The sequence below is a fragment of the Ornithorhynchus anatinus genome, chromosome 6, assembly GCF_004115215.2.
Source record: "Ornithorhynchus anatinus isolate Pmale09 chromosome 6, mOrnAna1.pri.v4, whole genome shotgun sequence".
Lineage (NCBI taxonomy): Eukaryota > Metazoa > Chordata > Mammalia > Monotremata > Ornithorhynchidae > Ornithorhynchus > Ornithorhynchus anatinus.
In genome coordinates this window covers 44,342,961-44,361,948 of record NC_041733.1, presented here as the reverse complement: position 1 = coordinate 44,361,948, position 18,988 = coordinate 44,342,961, and the positions used below count along the sequence as shown (strand labels likewise).

The window sequence follows — 18,988 nt, the reverse complement described above, 5'->3', positions numbered from 1 at the left end:
GTCTGGAGGATGGGGTGGGCCTTGAGAGGGGTCCTCCCCTCCCAAGACTGGGGAGGGTCAGGTCAAGGGACCCCCACTTGCAAACTTCCCCAAGCTTCCCAGCAGGACAGACTCCTGTCCCAGGGCAGGGTGGCGTCAGCCACTCCTCCTCCTCCACCCCACGTTCTGTGTGACATCTTCATTTCCCACCGCACATGCACGTGATGCCTAGGTTGGCTCCTCTATTAGATCCCCTCATATTCCCCCCCAGACTTTCTCCACCTCCTTTTCCCAGACACCACCACTACCGTCCCTGTGTCTCAAGCCTGTAACCTTGGCATTATCCTCGACTCTTAACTCTTTCAACGCACATATTCAGTCATCACCAAATCTGGGTAGTTTTTTCTCCCTTCCCAACATCTCTGCAATCATTCATTCATTCATTCAATAGTATTTATTGAGCACTTACTATGTGCAGAGCACTGTACTAAGCCCTTGGAATGTACAGTTCGGCAACAGATAGAGACAATCCCTGCCCATTGACGGGCTTACAGACTCCACTCCTTCCTCCCCTTCCATGCTGGACCAACTCTTTGGCATCTTTCAAATTGACTTCTATAGCTACCTCCAGCCCATACTTTCTCTTTCCCTGATTATTTTTTAAATCATCCTTTTGCAGATGCCTCTCCACTCCTCAGAACCCTCCAGTGGTTTCCCATCCCTCCTCACATTAGAAACTCTTCACCATCCTCCTCCTCATCAATTTTAAAGCCCTCCACCACCAGCTCTTGCCCTCCTACCAATCCACTTCCTTTTCCCACTATAGCCCAGCTCCCTCTCTTCAGTTCCTCTCAGGCCAGTTTACTCATGGTGTTTTGTTCTATACCAGCCAGCTCACAGTACTCCCCATCTTCAAAGCCCTTCTGAGATAAAATTTCCGGGAGGACTGGGGAGGACTTCCTTAGTAATCTCTGATCTCCCTTCCTTATATCCCTCAATTAACTCTTAAGTACTTAGGTGGTGCCAAAGGGATGAATTTTATCTCGATACTCTCTTACTCCCCATATCTCTATCTGTCTTCTTGCAAAGCCCCTTGGGGGCAAGGATTGCTCTTTAATTCCTTTTTTCTTTCCCAGATTCATAGAAAAGTACTCTATGGGTGCTCAACAAATGTCCGTTTGGCCATCGCTGATCTGTCGCCATCTTTGAAAAGGGCAGCAGCGGTGGCCATCTTTGAGAAGGGCTCACAGAGCCATTCCCCTCTGTGACAACTGCTTATTGCACATTTGGTCGGAAGCCAGCCCTGCTTCCCAGCCTGTGACTGGAAGCCCAGCCTTCCTCCAGGAGGGGTGTGTCGTGGGACAGGAGGCTTGTGTCAGAGGAGAGAGATATTAATAAATGTGGGAAACTGGAAGGCCAACGTCTTCTCTCTGGGGCTGGGAGAGAGAGAGACACCCACTCACCGCTCAGTCTGGCCAGTTAAAGCCTGCTGGCCTGGGCCAGGGAGCACCGGACTGGGAATGGGGTCTCTTGGATTCCATTCTCAGGTTTCTTTTCCCAGGAGCTGTCCTCCCCATTTGATGGTTTTTGGGCCTGAGTCCTTTCCCTTATCAGGGGTGTGTGTGTGTTTTGGGGGGTGGGCAAAGGGTCACCCCTTCAGGGTGACCAGGAGGGACTGTGCAGACGCAAAGTCTCTGAGGCGGACGAGACCTTGGAGTTACCTGTCCCGGGTTGGACTGTACTCAAATCTCACCGCGGGCTCAAAGAGAGTTCCTCCCACTGTCTGACTTGAATCTTTCCTGCTGTAACCCTGTCTGGCTCTATTCCCAGGGCTCATTGTCCTTGCCCCAGTGACCTGTGGTGAGATCAAAGCCTAGCCTGGAGATTGGCTAATGTGCTTCTGTGGACAACATGCTGCTTGGTCGGTGGATGGGGGGTATCCCTGCCCCACCATGGGATAGATGGACGGAGCTTGGGGACCAGATGTGGCCTCCATCCTTGTGGAACTCCCAGATTAGTTGGGAAGTCGAGTGGACCCTTGATGGTCCCACTGCTGTTTGATGGCGGACGCACATCGACCCCACTGGGTGATGTGGATGGGATCAGTCAGGGAGCACTTCCTGGAGGAGGCATCATGGGCATTATGACTCCTTGGAGGGTTGTGGCGGGTGGGGATGAGCTGTCTTGGTTAGCCACTCCCGGTTTCTCATTCCAGCCTCCCTAATAGTTATACTAATGATGATAATATTTGTGGCATTAAGCACTTATCATGTACTAAAATGCAAAAAAAAATCAAGCTGGAGTCAGGCTCTGTCTCTCATGGAGCTCACAGTCTAAAGGAGAGGAGGAACTACAGTTAATCCCCATTTTACAGAAAAGGCAACCGAGGCTATAGAAGTGAAGCAACTTGCCCCAGGTCACACAGCAGGCAAGTGGCGGAGCCAGGATTAGAACTCAGGCCCTTAGACTCCCAGGCTTGTGCTCTTGCTTGTCATCCAGCAACCAGGCTCTTCCTGAAGTCCAGAGGGTCAAACTCCTTGCTGCCTGGCTGTAAAGCCAAACCCAGGCAGGTCCCTGTCCTCCAGGTGCTCTGGGAGTAAGGGAGTTTCTTAAAGGGCTCCATCAGATTCACCCCACATCCCTATCCAGGCGTGGGAGACTCTCCTCTCGCTCCTCAGATTGGGAAGCAACGTAACCAAGTCAAAGAGCCCAGGATTAGGAGTCTGGGGACCTGGGTTCCAATCCCAACTTCCGCCACTTGTCTGCTGTGTGACTTTGCACCTCGTTTTTATGAGCCTCTGTTTCCTCATCTGTAAAATGGCGATTGAGTGCCCATTCTCCCTCCCTCTTAGATTGTGAGCCCCCGGCGGGACAATTTGATTACATTGCTGTTACCTAGAGCTTAGCACAGTGGTTGACTGGTAGAGTAAGCACTTAACGAGTACCGAAGTTGTTCTCGTCAGATCGTTCAGTGGCAGCTGGCTGTAGGGATGGAGCGGGGAGGGGGCCTAAAAAAGGCAGGGGTGAGGGACGAGGGTGGCACAAGATTTGGGCCTGGATTGACTGTGGGGAAGAGTGGGGTACATCCGAGTGGCTGTGTGCAGGTAAACGGGTGCAAACGTCTGGAGGCTGCACTCTACTGCAGGGGAATGCCCTTTTGTCCCTGGAAGAGGGGGATTTTATATGGCTCCCAGGTGAGTTGTGTTGGCAGAAGGGAGGGCCCTAGGCTCCCTCGCTCTTGGTGTCCTGGGCGTGATGTGGGCCTGGGCTGCTCCCCGCCCCCGCGTGCTGTGGCTAGAAGGAGGGAGGATGTGGCTGGCTTCCTGGGGAGGGGCTGCAGGCACCACCTCTCCTCTGTGAATTTTCCCCAGCACGACAGCCCTCCCTTCCCCTCCCCCCCTCCCCAACCCCTCCCCCCCCCCTCACTCAACCCCTCAGGGGCTGGGCCCACCTGGGGGACAGAGTATCAGCTGGGGACACTGAGGCACACAGGCTTGGGCGCACACGCTCTCTCTCTCTCTCTTATGAAGCGCTTACTATGTGCCAGACACTGTATTAAGTGTTGGGGCGGATAGAAGCTAATCAGGTTGGATACAGTCCCTGTCCCAAATGGGGCTCACATTCTCAGTCACCATTTTCCAGATGAGGTAACTGAGGCCCAGTGAAATGACTTGCCCAGTGTCACATAACAGACAAGTGGCGGAGCTGGGATTAGAACCCAGGTCCTTCTGGCTCCCAGGCCGGTGCTTTATCATTCATTCATTCAATAGTATTTATTGAGCGCTTAGCATGTGCAGAGCGCTGTACTAGGCGCTTGGAATGGACAATTTGGCAGCAGATAGAGACAATCCCTGCCCAGTGACGGGCTCACAGTCTAGGCCACGGTCCATGAGCAGATTTCCTGTCCAGCAGCCCCCCACCCATGGCCAGTGCCCCCAGAAGGAGGGCTTGTGAAGCCCAGGGAGTGAACTTTCCTCCCCAGGCTCAGCCCCTCCCTGCGGGGAGGGGGTCAGCTGTCCTTCGCCCTCGGGGGCTAAATGTCTGAAATCCCTTCAGCAGTTGTAAGCGCTGGCATGTGACCCCCGCCTCCCTCCCAGGAGCTCCAAGTGGCAGTGAGTTTGTCTGAAATAATACCCATAACAGATGCCCGGCTTTCCTCTTCCTCCCCCTCCACCCCTGCTGCTGAAGAAAAGGAGGAAGTAGGTCAGGGGCCTTGGTGTCGGGCATTCTGGGATGGAGGGTGGAGGGACAGGCTGGGACGTGGCTGACTCAGCGTCCCCTCGGCCTTGCCCCCTCCAGACCTCTCGCCGCTCCGGCTTCTGGGCCCGGAGTCCCTTGGCGTCCCCGAGTTTCAGTTCAGGGGATCCGGGGTGAGGGGTGGTGCTAAAGGAGGCTTGTGCTCCCCTGCTGTCACCCCACGACTTCAGTGTTAGAGCGGACCCTCGTCCCCCTGGGTGCAGGGCACCGGGGGTACGATGGACGGTCTGTGCTGGTGAAGGGGCGGAGGGAACGGGAGCCACTAGGGATCGTCCGTCTTGGGGGGATGGCCCCCCCACCCCTCTCCCATTCCCCAGGCCCTCTGGGGCCAGGCAGTCATTGGCGTGGTCTTGTGGGGGCAGTCGGTGCCTGGGAGACCAGGAGGAAGTGGGCGGTGTCGGGGCGGGGGCCAGAATGGGAGTGACGGGGAGGGTGGCTGACAGAGCAGATGCAGACTCGGCTCCGGGCGACGGTCCTGGATATCCCGGGCAGGGCGGGGTGGCTGCCCTGGGGTGACCGCGGTCTTCAGACCCGGTCCAGGATTCGGGGTGCTTTGGCTTCCAACGGTCACCCTGGTAGTCCCCCTGCCTCTCACTTTGCCAAATGGCAGAGGATGAAATCGTCAGACCCCTGTCTGGCCCCCATCCCACTGCTGTTCCCGTGATTCTGGGAGATCTGAGGGTCGGGGTGGAGGGTGCCCTTGGGGTCCTGGTGGGAGGGCGGTCGGAGCTGCCAGTGGTGGGGGTACCGGGAGCACCCGGAGTACAGTAAAGTGATGTCTAACTCATGTTGGCCGAAGCCCTGGCGCTGCTCGGGGGGTGCCATTCTGGGTGACAGGTTAGTACCCACACGGTCCAGTGGGCTTGGCCTATAGTAAGCGCCTAACAAATACCACAGTTATTATTTTATCATTATTGGTCTGATGGAGGCAGGGACCCGCCCGTAGCCTGCCGCCGGCCGGTGCCCAGGCCACAGACGGACCCACCCTCTGTCAAGCCTGGGTACGCCACACTTCTCCTCTGGACACTGGCCAAATGGACTCTCCCTGGGGAAGGGGAGAAGCAGAACCCAACTTGGGGGCCTGGGAAGTGGATGAGGCGTCACTGGGGAAGTGATACTAGGGGGAGGGGGGAGGAGGGGACTGGGGCTACTGCTGAAAGTGGCCCGGCTGCCACTTACAGAGGAGAGCGGGGAAGCGGGTGTGGGGGGCCTGGTAGAGGGGTGGCGGGTTAGGGGTTTCTCTTAGGCTCCCCGGGCTGCGAGCGGCCTTGTGAATTCATATCATCCATCCCTTTCTCCAGCCACCCCCTTGCTGACCTTGTCAGAGCATCGGTGCTGGCGCAGCCTGCTCGTGCCGTCCCTGGGGAGGGTTGCTTTGCTCCCTCTTCCTGCCCCACCTTCTCTTCACTTCTTTTATCTGAGCCTCTGTTACCTTATCTGTAAAATGGGGATTGAGACTGTGAGCCCCGTGTGGGACAGGGACTGTGTCCAACCCGATTTTGCTTGCATCCACCCTAGTGCGTAATTCAGTGCCTGGTATGTAGTAAGCGCTTAACAAATAGAACGATTATTATTATTATCATCTTCATCTCTGGGAGAGCCTTGTTCTGGAGCTGGGCCGGGGAGGAGGAGGGTTTAAATTTCGCTGAGTTCGGAGGGGCGGGGGAGCGGCCCATGGGAGGAGATAAACTGTACCAGGTACCGCGTCTGTGTCCGGCGGCATCCAGCGCGGGGGCTGAGGCCAAGCCTGGCTCACGGGAAGCTGGGAGGGGGTGCGTGAGAGGAGGTCAGGGAGGGTGGGGGCACCCTCAGGGTGTTTTCCTTCGAGGAAAACAGCTTCTTCGTGGCCCCCACGTTGCCAGGTGGGTGTGTCCTCTGGGCAAGAAGAGACATTTCCACTACCCTTTCCCTTCACGGGTTGTAGCTCTGTTGGGGTGCACTGGTCACTGGACCCCCGCCACCCCCACCCATGCTTGGAGCCTGGCTCCTGCAGGGAGGGACTTTGTCCTAGCTCTGGAGACAACCCCCCCAACTCCCCTCCCCCACCAACCCTATTTATTTTGTTAATGAAATGTATATCCCCTTGATTCTATTTATCGTGATTGTTGTCTTGTTTTTGTCCGTCTCCCCCGAGTAGGCTGTGAGCCCCTCATTGGACAGGGATGGTCTCTATCTGTTGCCGAATTGTCCATTCCAAGCGCTTAGTACAGTTCTCTGCACAGAGTAAGCGCTCAATAAACACTACTGAATGAATGAATGAATGAACTCGGGGCAGCCGAACCTGGCTGTGCTCATGGGGACGTGGCTGAGTGCGTGATTCTCCAGGCCAGGCGCACCGTCAGAAGCCAAGCCTCTGGACTGGAAAGGGCGAGGTTGGGAGAGTTACTCTCCCTTAGTTTATTGATCGTGTTTATTGAACGTTTAGGGTGTGATGAACACTGTACTAAGCACTTGGGTGTATAACATATACGTTCCCTGCCCCTAATGAGCTTACAGTCTAGATGGGGAGACTCTGTCCTGGGGGTTCCCCAGGTCCACAGCTCCTTGGTGGGGGTCGGCGAGAAAGAGTGGGACTTAGAGCCGAGGGAGGCTGAGAAGATGGCCGTCGGGGTGGTCCGGGCGACAGGCATGGCCCTGGGAGTCAGGGGAGCTGGGTTCTAATCCTGGCTCTGCCCCTTGCCTGCTGTGGACCTTGCGCAAGTCACTTCTCTGTCCCTCAGTTCCTTCATCCGCAAAATGGGGATTCAATACCGGTTCTCCCTTCTACTTAGACCGTGATCCTCATGTGGAACCTGACTATCTTGTATTTATCACAATGTTTAGTATGGTGCTTGGCCCATAGTAAGTGCTTAACAAGTATCACCATTACAATAATATCATTATTATTGTTGTCCAAGAGGCCAATCTGGTGTGGGACCAAGTTGACTTCTCAGGGTGGCTCTGTTGTAAGAACATACTGGGAAAGCCTCTGTGTGCTCTCTCCGAGCCCTGAGTTTGGGGCAGTGAGATAGGGGACTCCCGACCCACCCGGCCCCTCCTCTTCCCTGGGCACAGCTGGGTCAGTGCCAGGCTGACCATGACCAGTGCTCTTCTTCCCTCGGCCCGCAGATCACCCTGCTGACCGCTGGTTTCCAGCACAAGCTCGGGCGGGGTGGGACTGGGAGGGCGGCCTGGGTAGAGTCCTGTGGGCAGGGGTGGGCTAGGGGATGTGAGGACCCCAAAACTCAAATGGTGCTTTGTCTAGCTGGGGGAGCCCCTGGTGCCTGAGCTGGCCCCGCAGGTGGAGACGGTGTCCGACCTTCTCTGCCCGGCCCATATCCTCAAGCGGTTCCAGCTGTATCTTGGACCATCCAAACTGGGAACTGGAGACCCCTGATCACGTGTCGTCCTCTCACACGGGCCAGAGCCGAGAGCTCTAGCTGGGCAGAGGAAGGGTGGGGGAGGCCGATTTTTCCACGGGCTTTCTCTGGGCCTCCCAACCCGGCCGAGCTGCCAACACGGCCCAGGGGCCAGCCGAGGCCTGGCCGTCCAAGTGGGGCCGGGCCAGCGCCCAACCTATCCCGACGACTGCAGACTCAGCTGCAGACCCACGGGCACAGCCTGCACATGTGCTTGCTGGGTGGCCCCACCCAAGAAGGGTTCCCGGGAGGTCCGGGGCTGGTGGCCTGCTGCAGAAGAATGGGCTCAGGGGTTGTTGGTGGATTGGACCCCCCTCTGGGTCCCGTCATGGTGGCCTTCCAGCGGGAGGGCTTTAGGATTCTCGGAGTCAGAGGGGCAGCCTCCTCTTTCTCCGCTGGTCTGTCCATTCATCCGTCCAAACCTGCTGTCCAGGGTTCGCCCGCACCAGTGACTCCCTCTGTTCTCCCCAGCGCCCATCATAGAGCAGAGCTCCCAGGCCCCGGACACCGTCTCATACAGCTGGGTGGGGGAGGCAGTCCGAGGCTGCTTGCCGAAGTCCATGGGGGCAGGAGGTTGCTGGGTACAGACGTAGGACCTGGCTTTGGCTGTTGGGGATGGGGGGTGGATTAGCCACCCCTGGGGAATGGCTAGCAGGGAGGCAGGATAGACTGTGCGTGGCCTGGTGTTAGGGAGTGTGGGTGCTCAGGCCGTGTTCAGGAGTGGGTGGAAGCAAGAGGCCAGGTCCAGTGGGGTGGATGGAAGCCAGAGACCGGGTTCCGGGAGGAGGGCAGAAGCTGGGACCGGGGGGCTAGTCAGTTCAGGGGGGAGGAATCAGAAGGCCTGCTGCCTTGGACCCCGAACAGCTACTGGCAGCTAAACTCTGCAACTTCCGCCGTACCCCTCCCGCCGTGCTCCCCCTCCATGTCACCCTCTACCGCGCCCCTCCCCAAACTGTACACGCCACCTGATGCTGTGCCTGTGCCTGATGCTGTGCCGGGCGTTGTGAGCTAGCGGGGAGTGTGAAGGGCGGAGGGCTTGTGGTCTGACTGACGCCCCCGTCTGCTCTCACCATTCAGATCAGCGTCCGAGTGACCACCATGGATGCGGAACTGGAGTTCGCCATCCAGCCCAACACCACGGGGAAGCAGCTGTTCGACCAGGTCAGTGGGGCTCTGCCTGCAGCAGACATTCGATAAGTCCTGCGGCTGGAGGTCGAGGATGGGCTGGTGGGGGGCAGCTCCCTTGGGATCCCCTGGGCTGGTGGCAGAAACCCCTACATGCTGGGCCTCGGGAGGGGGCTCCACAGGGGGGGCCGAGGGGAGCCTGGAGCTGTTGGCTCCAGCCCCAGGGAGCATCCTTGCCTGCTCAGGGCTGGGCCGCTTCCCTTCCTCCCTCCCTCCCCTGCCCCCCCCCCCCCCCCCCGGCAGCACGACCCCCTCCGTTGTCCAACACAGAGGATCTTTGTCCGGAGCACGGCGTCCCGGGGTGGGAGGAAGGCTTGGGCGGGAGCCCGGGCCGTAGAAACCCGGGAACAAGGACCCTTATTAACTCCAAAGCCTTGCCCCTCCCTCCTTCCTCCTCTCCCCGCTTCTGTCCCTCCCAAAACGGCCTCCGGCCCCTCTTCTCCTCTTCCCTCCCCCTCTTAGGGCTGTGGCCGTGGTTGGTCGGAGGCCGTGGGCGGGTTTTGCCGGGATGCCCGGGTGGGGCTCTGTGGAAAGCCCAGATGGAGGAGGGCCTGCCTGGGAAACTGGTGGAGGGGAGGGCACTGGCCCGGACCCCGTGAACAGCTGGGGCGGAGGGGTATGGGGAAGGGAACCCTGCGCGGGAGTGATCGGGAAGGTGGTCGGGGGTAGTCATTGCCGACAAGACGTCCCTCCTCATGCGGGTGATGGATGGTTGGTCTGGGATTCCATCCACTGCCCGAAAGCGCCGGGAGGAGCCTCTAAAGGCCGGGGATAGCAGGACCGACTCCTGTGGCCTGTGGAGATGACTGTTGCGCCAAGGTTGCTCCTGAGTTTGGGGCGGAGAGGGAAGAATTGTCCTCAGCGACTGCTCCCCAAGCCTCCCCCGACACCCGCAGTTAATAATAATAATAGTAATAAACTTGCTTCCCACGGAGATAGGTGGCCGGTTGGCCACTGTGGCCAGCAGCAGCCAAAGTAAGCCCTCTCCGGGTTTAGGTGTCTGGGCACGGGGGCGTATCATCTCTGCCAGGTCTGTCCCTGCCCCATCCCTCCCATCTTCCCTGCCTCCATCCTCTCTCTCTCCCAGTCGATCAAAAAATCAATCAGTGGTATTGATTGAGTGCCTACTGGGTGCAGAACACTGTCCTACGTGCTTGGGAGAATACTTCATTCATTCAAACGTATTTATTGAGCGCCTACTATGTGCAGAGCACTGTACTAAGCACTCGGGAGTATAATATAGCAATATAACAGTCATATTCCCTGCCCACGACGAGGTTATAGTCTAGAGGGGCTTAGCTGGGCCTCTCTACCTCCTTGGCTGGTCCCCGACCTGGGTCGTGTGGATGGAAGGCGGGCAGGCTGGCTTCCTGTCTGGCCAGACCCCGGCTGTCCCTGCGGGGGCGTTCGTCCGGCCACTTGTCACAGGTGGCACCCGGCAGCCTACAGAGCGACCCCTCCCTCGGCACTGGCGTACCCGTCCGGCCTGACCGACCTCTGCAGCCCTTGGCTGTGGCCAGTACTCTCCGTGGTGGTTTTGGTCTCTGCCGGTCCCCGGGGCTTGTGACCCACAGCTGCCCTGTTACCCGTGTTCAGAACCGGCCAGGCTGCCCGAGTCCCTCCGAAGGCCTCCAGCTGTCAGGATGTTAGCGTTGGCGGCTTTAACACCCCCTTCCCCCATCCCCTCCCGCTCCCAGCCCAGCAGGGCTGCTTCCACCTGGTGTGGGGTGGGGACTGGAAGGCCGATTTGAGCGTGGGCAGGGCTTTTGGGGGCTGGGGGGCACGGATCAAGTCTGACCACAACCCCTCCTATCTCTACCCGCATTAGATCTGCTGTCAGATCCTAGCCTGGGAGCTGGGGATGGGAAGGGCCCTTTTGGAGGGCTATAAGGTTTCTGCTCCCCCTCCCCCGACTTTCTCCCCCTCCTGCTCTGTGCCAGGAATGCCACACATGTGCCCGCTCCATGAATTCCCTAGATATCCGGCGGGGGTGCGGAGTGAATCTTGGACATCTCTGGAGTGTCAGAGTGATGCCTGGGAAGGCCAGGGGAGGTGGTCTTTAGGTCCTAAATCCAACCGAGACGCTGGGGGGCTCAGGGGCTTATAGCTTTTTTTTAATAGTATTTAAGCGCTTCCTATGTGTCAAACACCGTTCTAAGCACTGGGGTAGGTGCAAGTTAATTGGGTTGGACACAGTCTCTGCCCTGCATAGGACTCAAAGCTGTGTCTCATCCCAGAGACCCTTCTCCCCTCAACCCTGGGGTTCCATTTGAGCCGGGTGATGGGGGCTATGAGGGGCCCAGGGCAACTTGGCCACATACGCTGGCCCTGCGACCTCTGTCGTGAGCCACCCTCCCCGTTACCTTTGCCGGTGGGGCCATGGGATCTGAGCCGGGATGGGCCGCAGGCCCCCCTCCTTCCGTCTCCTGCCCAGTCAGGCCTCAGGCCCAAGGGGTTCCCTCCACACCATCCTGGCTGATCTTCTCTCCCCTGAAATCTGCTCCTGTGGGTTGAGCTGGGGCTGAAGACTGCTTTCCAGAGGGCAGGGTTGAGTGGGCAGGACTGGCTGCTGCGTCCTCCCTTCTCGCTCTCCCTCTTCCCCACCGCCCTTTCTCACCTGGAACCCAACCCTCTTTCCTCCACTCAAGCAGTGAGGTCTGGGAGGAGGCAGGCCCCCTTACCGCCCCCATCCCTCTCCCACACTTCTCACCCTCAGGTTCCGCAGCTCCGTCTCTGACCTCGCTGGGCTCCGTGGCAGCAGCACTGGGGACAGCCAGGGTGGGTGACAGGAGGGGCTGGACAGTCCCAGCTGAGCTATCCTGTCTGTCCTCTAAACTGTCAGCTTATTATGGGCAGGGAATGTGTCTGCTAATTCTATTCTACTATCCCAAGCACTTAGAACAGTGCTCTGCATATAGTAAGTGCTCAATAAACACGATTGATGTGTCCAGTTTGGGCACACGGTTCCATCCTACAGGCCCTAGGTCTGGCCTGAGGCTCCTCGCCTCAGTTTTCCTAGCTGGAAAATGGGGCTGAAAGGCAGGGGGGGACCTCCTCCCTCATCCGGCTGACCCACCCAATCACCCCGCAGGTTGTGAAGACCATCGGCCTGAGGGAGGTGTGGTTCTTCGGTCTGCAGTACCAAGACACGAAGGGCTTTTCCACCTGGCTGAAGCTGAACAAGAAGGTGAGCAGCCGGCTCTCCATCGTGGGCTGGCAGGAGACACTCTGGGGGGCGTGGGGGCGGCTGGGCGGATATAGAGGGGGGCATGAACGACGTGACCTTCAACCCGGCTGTATCACGTGCCCCCCAGGTGACCGCCCAGGACGTGCGGAAGGAGAGCCCCCTGCTCTTCAAGTTTCGGGCCAAGTTCTACCCCGAGGATGTGTCCGAGGAGCTGATCCAGGACATCACCCAGCGCCTGTTCTTCCTGCAAGTGAAGGAGGGCATCCTCAGTGACGACATCTACTGCCCACCCGAGACTGCCGTGCTGCTGGCCTCCTACGCCGTGCAGTCCAAGTACGGGGACTTCAGCAAGGAGGTGCACAAGGCTGGCTACCTGGCCGGAGACAAGCTGCTCCCGCAGAGGTGAGCGCGCCAGTGGGCTGGGCCTCGGGAGGGTGGGCTGGGTGCTGGGTGGGAGGAAAGGTTTCTCTCTGTGGCGAGCATCCAGTCCCCAGTGTACTCTGGTCGAAGCTCTTCCTCCTCCCTACCCTAACTCCCTTCTGCTGCATTTCTGGCCCACTTCCCATTCTGCCCGAGGCAGCCCCCTTCTGGATGGGTAGACGGGGCCCCCCGGCTGCTTGCCGCCTCTGGCCGCCGGCCCAGGGCTGACAGCCGGGGTCTTCCAGGGTCCTGGAGCAGCACAAGCTGAACAAGGACCAGTGGGAGGAGAGGATCCAGGTGTGGCACGAGGAACACCGCGGCATGCTCAGGTAACCACGCCCGGCAGCGGGCATTTCCCTGCGGCGGGCACTCCCTCCTCCTGGGCCATCTGGCTGACGCGGTCTTCAGCCTGTACCCCCAAGTGCCCCCAGCACCGAGCAGGAGATTGGGAAGGGGGTTGGAGTCCCCAGGTCCGAAGAAGCAGGCCCACCCTGTTCCCCCACAGACCCCCGCCACGCACTCCATCTCACTCCTTTCCCCGTCCCCGATCTGATTTGGGTTCCTGGGATAGAGGTGTTTTTGGCCCCGCTGCTGGGGTAACCTTGGGGGCGGGGAGCCTGAGCCAGGCCCCGGGAAGGTGTTCTGCCCAGTTCCCAACCTTCTTCCCCGCTGGGTGCTGCAGGGAAGACGCTGTCTTGGAATACCTGAAGATCGCTCAGGACCTGGAGATGTATGGCGTCAACTACTTCAGCATCAAGAACAAGAAAGGCTCTGAGCTGTGGCTTGGGGTGGATGCCTTGGGCCTGAACATCTACGAGCAGAATGACCGGTCAGTCCCCAGGCCCCCCGCTTTGGGATGGGCCATCGCATCCATCCCCCTGCCTCCCGCCAGGGTCTCCAATCCACTTTAGAGGCTCTCTCACTCATCCAGTCTGGGCAGCCTGGTCCTTTGACCCCCACTCTCTCCCCTGACCCTTTCCCAGCCGCTTTTGACTGGAGTCCCCATTCTGGGCTGCCTCTAGTCTCTTCGTCCACCGTGGTCTGCCGGGTAACTGAGTGAGCCAGATCTCGGTTTCCCCACGCTGGTAATTGGGGGTGATGACGGTGGTCCACTCTGGCTGGGGAAGAGGAGTGCCGTGAGAGCCAAGCTGATGTCCCGTTTTCTGCAGCATCGTAGGCTCTTGGTGCCCGGGGATTGCCCTCAGGTTGACCACTGGGACCCTCGCTGGGGCCTGATCCGGGGTCTGCACCTCCTGCCCCCGTAACGAAGGACACACACGGCACCTCTGCCAGACATTCGACTGGCACCACCCAGCCCACGCTCCCTGCTGGGGGAACTGTGAAAGAGGTCAAAGGAGTCCTTTTCTCCTCTGGGATTCACATTGCCAGCCCTCCCCCACCGTTGTCCTTTTCTGATAAGGGACACGGGACACCCCCACTCATCCACACACCCCCTCTCTCTCACTCTTATCCACACTCCCTCGCACTCTCTTTTGATCTCGCTCTCTTGTGCTCTCCTGCTCTCTCATTCTAATTCTATCACTTGCTCTCGCTCTCTTGTTCTCTCTCACTCACTCTCTCTTCCCCCACTTTCCTCCCCCCTCTTTTCCCCTTCTTTCCTCCCTCTTTCCCCTTCCTCCCCTTCTCTCTCCCACCCAGCTGTTAACCAGGGACCCCCTTCCCAGTTACCTGAGCGCCGCCTAGAGTGGAGCCATGCTGCTCACTTCTTTCTCTGCTCACACCGTCCGCCGTGCAGGCGTAGTATGTGCTGGTATGTTACATGCACTTGGCATGACCATGCACGTGAGCTTCTTGCCATTCAAAGTCATCATCTTCACCAGTGTGTGTGTCTGGTTGCTACGGCGAGGGCACAGGTCAGCTAACAGGTGGACGGCCCCTCCTGTAGGGCAGTGGGGCTTCTGGTCAATCCACAACCCCGCTGTCAGGTTCCCCTAGAAGCGCTTGCCCCCATCTGTGGGGCTCGTCAACCTGAACCCGTCCCCTCCTATCCCCCCACCCCTGGCAGGCTGACTCCCAAGATCGGGTTTCCCTGGAGTGAGATCCGGAACATCTCCTTCAATGACAAGAAGTTCGTCATCAAGCCCATTGACAAGAAAGCACCAGTAAGCAGGCCCATCCTGTCCTACCCCTCCCCACCCCGCCACACCTCCCGCCTGGGTCTGGGCCCCATGGTCACCCCCAGGGGCTGGTGCGTTGGGCAACTGGTGGGGCCAGGAATAAAGAAGCGTTCGACCCAAAGCCACGATGCCTTTCCCCTCCCTCGCTCCCACCCCCGGAGTCCTGACCCCCAAACCTTCCTGGGGTAGGAGTCTCGTGGGCGGGATGCCTTTGCTGCTTCCTGCACCTCATAGTTATCTGTGGTCCCAGAGGCAGGAGACTGGGGGGAGGTGGGGCCGGTGGGGATAATCCAGAAGCCCCATTGCAGCTCTGAGCTGCCTGCGTCCCTTCCCAGCCCTGCCCCCGTGCTCCCCCTCTGCAGGTCTGGAGGAGGCTCCCGTGAGAAGGAGAGCCCCAGACTATGGGAGAGAGGAAGACGAGCCCTGATATCTCTCTTCCCCTCGAGGCAGGATGTGTGTGTAGGTGGTGTGCGTTGTGTGTCTGCGTGTGCATGCATGTGCACTCGGGCGCGCACACACTCAGGTGGCTCACCCCTGCTCGCCCTCCCGCCCCGCTTCTGTGCAGGACTTTGTGTTCTACGCCCCGCGGCTGCGGATCAACAAGCGTATCCTGGCGCTGTGCATGGGCAACCACGAGCTGTACATGCGTCGGCGCAAGCCGGACACCATCGAGGTGCAGCAGATGAAGGCCCAGGCCCGGGAGGAGAAGCACCAGAAGCAAATGGAGAGGTGGGCACCAGCTGCTGCCCCCCGCCCCAACACACACACCCACGCACACACTTCCTCCCTGGCCCCAAACTCGGATGGCAGGGGCTGAGAAGGAGTCACGGGGGGCGGCCGGCTGGGGGATGTTTAAGAAGGCCTTCTGGGACCACGAGGAATCTGGTAGCTGGGGGTGGAGAGTCAGGCCGGGTTGTGTCTCTGGAGCTCCGTGCTGGATGCAGCCTGTCCATCCCTCCCTCCCTCTCTCCCTCCCCAGGGCCCTGCTGGAAAATGAGAAGAAGAAGCGGGAGCTGGCAGAGAAGGAAAAGGAGAAGATCGAGCGGGAGAAGGAGGAGCTGATGGAACGCCTCCGGCAGATTGAGGAGCAGACCAAGAAGGCTCAGCTCGGTACTGGGCTAGTCCAGGGGCCGGTGGGTGGGTGGAGGGCAGAAAGCCCGGACCGGGGACATCGCGAGTGATCTCCCACCCCTGTCCGCGGCGGCTGCAGAGCTGGAGGAGCAGACCCGCCGGGCCCTGGAGCTAGAGCAGGAGAGGAAGCGCGCCCAGGACGAGGCTGAGAAGCTGGCCAGGGAGCGCCAGGAGGCGGAGGAGGCCAAGGAAGCCTTGCTTCGAGCCTCTCGGGACCAGAAGAAGACGCAGGAGCAGCTGGTATGGCCACCGCTGGCCGGGTCCCAGGGGTGAGGGGGTAGGCCCGTCCCAGCCCAGTCCGCCCCTAGCCAGGTCAACGCTTCAGAGCAGGATCTGCCAGCGGATCCCTCCACCCCTCTGCCATCTGTGGGAACCAGGGGCCGGGACCTCGCTGCCTGGCCGGCCCTCTGGAGGGGGGTCCCGGGGTGGGGGGAGGGGGAGGTGGCACCTTCAGTCCCTGATTCCTGGCATCTGTCCCCACCCAGGCCTCCGAGATGGCAGAGCTGACGTCACGCATTTCCCAGCTGGAGGCGGCTCGGCAGAAGAAAGAGAGCGAGGCCGAGCAGTGGCAGCAGAAGGTAGAGGCGGGAGACCTGTCTGGTCCCACCCGGCTGAGATGGGCCGGGGGGGAGGAGGGTTGGCGGAAAGGGTAAACCTGCCCGCGTGAACCCCCGTGCCAGCATCTGACTTGCTGCCCGGAGCCTTTGCTTTGGCCTAGGTCGTGGCTTTCAGGGCCCCCCAAACCTCCCTAGGTCTCCCCCAGCCTCCCTAGTTCTGTAGGTCTGTGGAGGTTCTCTCCCGGCGGGAGGGGGGTGGATATCCTCTAGCCTGGGCAACTGGCAGTGGTGGGTCCCTGGAGGAGGGTCTTCCCTCTAGCTGGTCTGGCCCTGGCCAGGAAAGGCAAACTCCGCTTGCTGGGGTCCCGGCAGCCCCGACCTCCCGGCCGTGAGCCTGCTGACCCCGGGGGGACCCGGGCAGGGGAACTCCGTGCCCTCCTCACTCCTGAAATCACACCGCCTCCAGGAGGCCTTCCCTGATTCATCCCTCCTCCTCCCCCCCCCCCCCCCCCCCTTGGGGACCTGGGAGCACAGTAGACACTCAGGAGAGAGCACTGATGGATTGGCGGACTGTGCCCTCGGTCCCCTGCAGCACTGGGTGCTGAGGTGGGTGGGGGCCAAGCTGAGCAGGGTCGTGTGTGTACGTGTTTGTACGGGCACAGGCTCAGATGGTGCAGGCAGACCTGGAGAAGACACGGGAGGAGCTGAAGAGCGCCACGAGCACGCCGCACGTGACGGAGCCCATGCAGTCCGAGAACGAGCACGACGACGAGCAGGACGAGAACGCGGCTGAGGCCAGCGCGGAGCTGCGGGCCCACGCCACCGCCAAGGACCGCAGCGAGGAGGACCGCACCACCGAGGCCGAGAAGAACGAGCGCGTCCAGAAGCACCTCAAGGTGCGGACTGGGGCCCCGGAGGGAGGGGGTCGTCCCGAGCTGCCCCCCGCTCGCTCCCTGCCCCGGCTCCGCCCCGCTCCCGTTTGGGCGGGCCAGACCTCGGGTTGGCGGCAGACTGAGCCCCCGCCCCCGCAGGCGCTGACGTCGGAGCTGGCCAACGCCCGGGACGAAACGAAGAAGACGGCCAACGACATGATCCACGCGGAGAACATGCGGCTCGGGCGCGACAAGTACAAGACCCTGCGCCAGATCCGCCAGGGCAACACCAAGCAGCGCATCGACGAGTTCGAATCCATGTAACCGCCCCTGTCCCCCCCGCCCTCGAGCTTCCCACCCTCCCGCAGCTGTGCCCCCCCCCCCCCGCCCACCGCCCAACCACCAACCCAGAGAAACCCCTGCCCGCCCACGTCCCCCGCTCTGGTCCCAGCAGGGGCGGGGGGAGCCAGGTTTACTGGTGCAAGGGGCACGGCCTGGGGGGGACGACGGTCTCCCTGCCCATCTATGCAAGCCATCCTGGGCGTGGGGGACGTGGGTGGCCGGGGATGGGGCATTTCAGTGTTAGCACCAGATGGCAGTATTTCCCAAGGACCGGGCCCACCCTCCTGCAAAGTGCCTGGGGCGGCCGGGTCTACCCAAGCCGTCCACCTGTCCGAGGAGGAGCCGGCGGCTGCCGAGCTCTGCCCTCGTGCCTGCCCGTCTTTCGTTCCCCAAAGTCGGAGGCCGCTCCGGGGGAGCCGACTCCCCGCCCCCCCGCCCCTCACACCCCTCACCAGTATTATCTCTGTATCCCAACGTCACCTAACCCAATGTGGATCTCTGCCTTCTAGCTATGCACAACTAGGAAACCGTAGTCAGTGGGGCAGGATATTTTCTTTCCTACCCTGACCGGCCCCCGCCCCACCCCTTCCCACACCTGGTCTCTTCCTCCTCCTTGCCCCGGGGGATGTGTACGCTGTATTATAAAGAGGATATTTTGCGAGAAAATTAATGTAAGGAGCTTTCAGTGTTAGTGATTTCGACATCACTATAGGTCATTCTAGTTACATTTTTTTTTTTTTTATTTGTCTCAAGGCATCCCCTTCCGAGGGCTCTGCCTGGGCCAGCTGCCCCTCCGGGTTGGTTTATTGCTGTAAATTATATTGACACTCTATGTGTGACCAGTCTTTCCCTCTTCATCTCTGGGTGACCTCAGGACCTTAGCCAAGACCTCATCCCCCGGTGCACTCTAGAGAGGAAGAATTTAGATTTTTTTTTTTGGTTCATTTTGTCTGGAGGGGTTTATCATTTCATGTGCCAATAAAGTTTAGACAAACCACTTCTGCCTTCCGGGTGCGTGTGGTTCTAGGAAGCTGCCTCTTGCCAGGCTTATTGACCCTGGATCCGGAAGTCCTTCTGGGCGTCTGACCCGGGTCTCTCTCTCGCGTCAGCCCTCTCTGGGCCTTTGAATCCTGCAGGGCCGGAGCCAAGAGGTCGGTGATGGTGATCATGGCAGCGATGGCACGGTGAGCCCCTCATCGGGCAAAGATGGTCTCTATCTGTTGCCGAATTGTACATTCCAAGAGCTTAGTACAGTGCTCTGCACATAGCGCTCAGTAAATACTATTGAATGGATAATAGTAGTAGGATAATATTAAGCATTTAGTATGGGTAAATGTACTGTACTAAGTTCTGGGAGAGAATACACAGGTGAGAAATAGACACGGTCCCTGTCTCTCGGGGACTCACAATCTAATAGGACAGTGGGGGAGGAACTGGAGAGAGACCCAAGGAAAGATGGAACAAAACACCAACAAAAGAAGGAGCATGGCTTAGGGGCAAGAGCCTGGATTTGGGAGTCAGA

The 18,988-nt window shown here is 59.6% G+C and overlaps 1 protein-coding gene across 1 annotated transcript in view; it reads left to right on the top strand.

The window, feature by feature from the left end:
• Positions 1–18,467, top strand: part of MSN (moesin) — a 37,544-nt gene extending 19,077 nt beyond the window's left edge. Inside the window, exons 2-13 of the mRNA XM_029067710.2 lie at positions 8,712–8,795; positions 11,911–12,006; positions 12,134–12,408; positions 12,672–12,755; positions 13,109–13,255; positions 14,453–14,549; positions 15,130–15,293; positions 15,544–15,674; positions 15,775–15,935; positions 16,181–16,273; positions 16,915–17,148; positions 17,284–18,467. Of these exons, the coding sequence (XP_028923543.1) occupies positions 8,712–8,795; positions 11,911–12,006; positions 12,134–12,408; positions 12,672–12,755; positions 13,109–13,255; positions 14,453–14,549; positions 15,130–15,293; positions 15,544–15,674; positions 15,775–15,935; positions 16,181–16,273; positions 16,915–17,148; positions 17,284–17,448 (1,731 nt within the window). The 3' untranslated portion in view covers positions 17,449–18,467. The remainder of the gene's footprint in view (positions 1–8,711; positions 8,796–11,910; positions 12,007–12,133; positions 12,409–12,671; positions 12,756–13,108; positions 13,256–14,452; positions 14,550–15,129; positions 15,294–15,543; positions 15,675–15,774; positions 15,936–16,180; positions 16,274–16,914; positions 17,149–17,283) is intronic.
• The last annotated feature ends 521 nt before the right edge of the window (positions 18,468–18,988 follow it).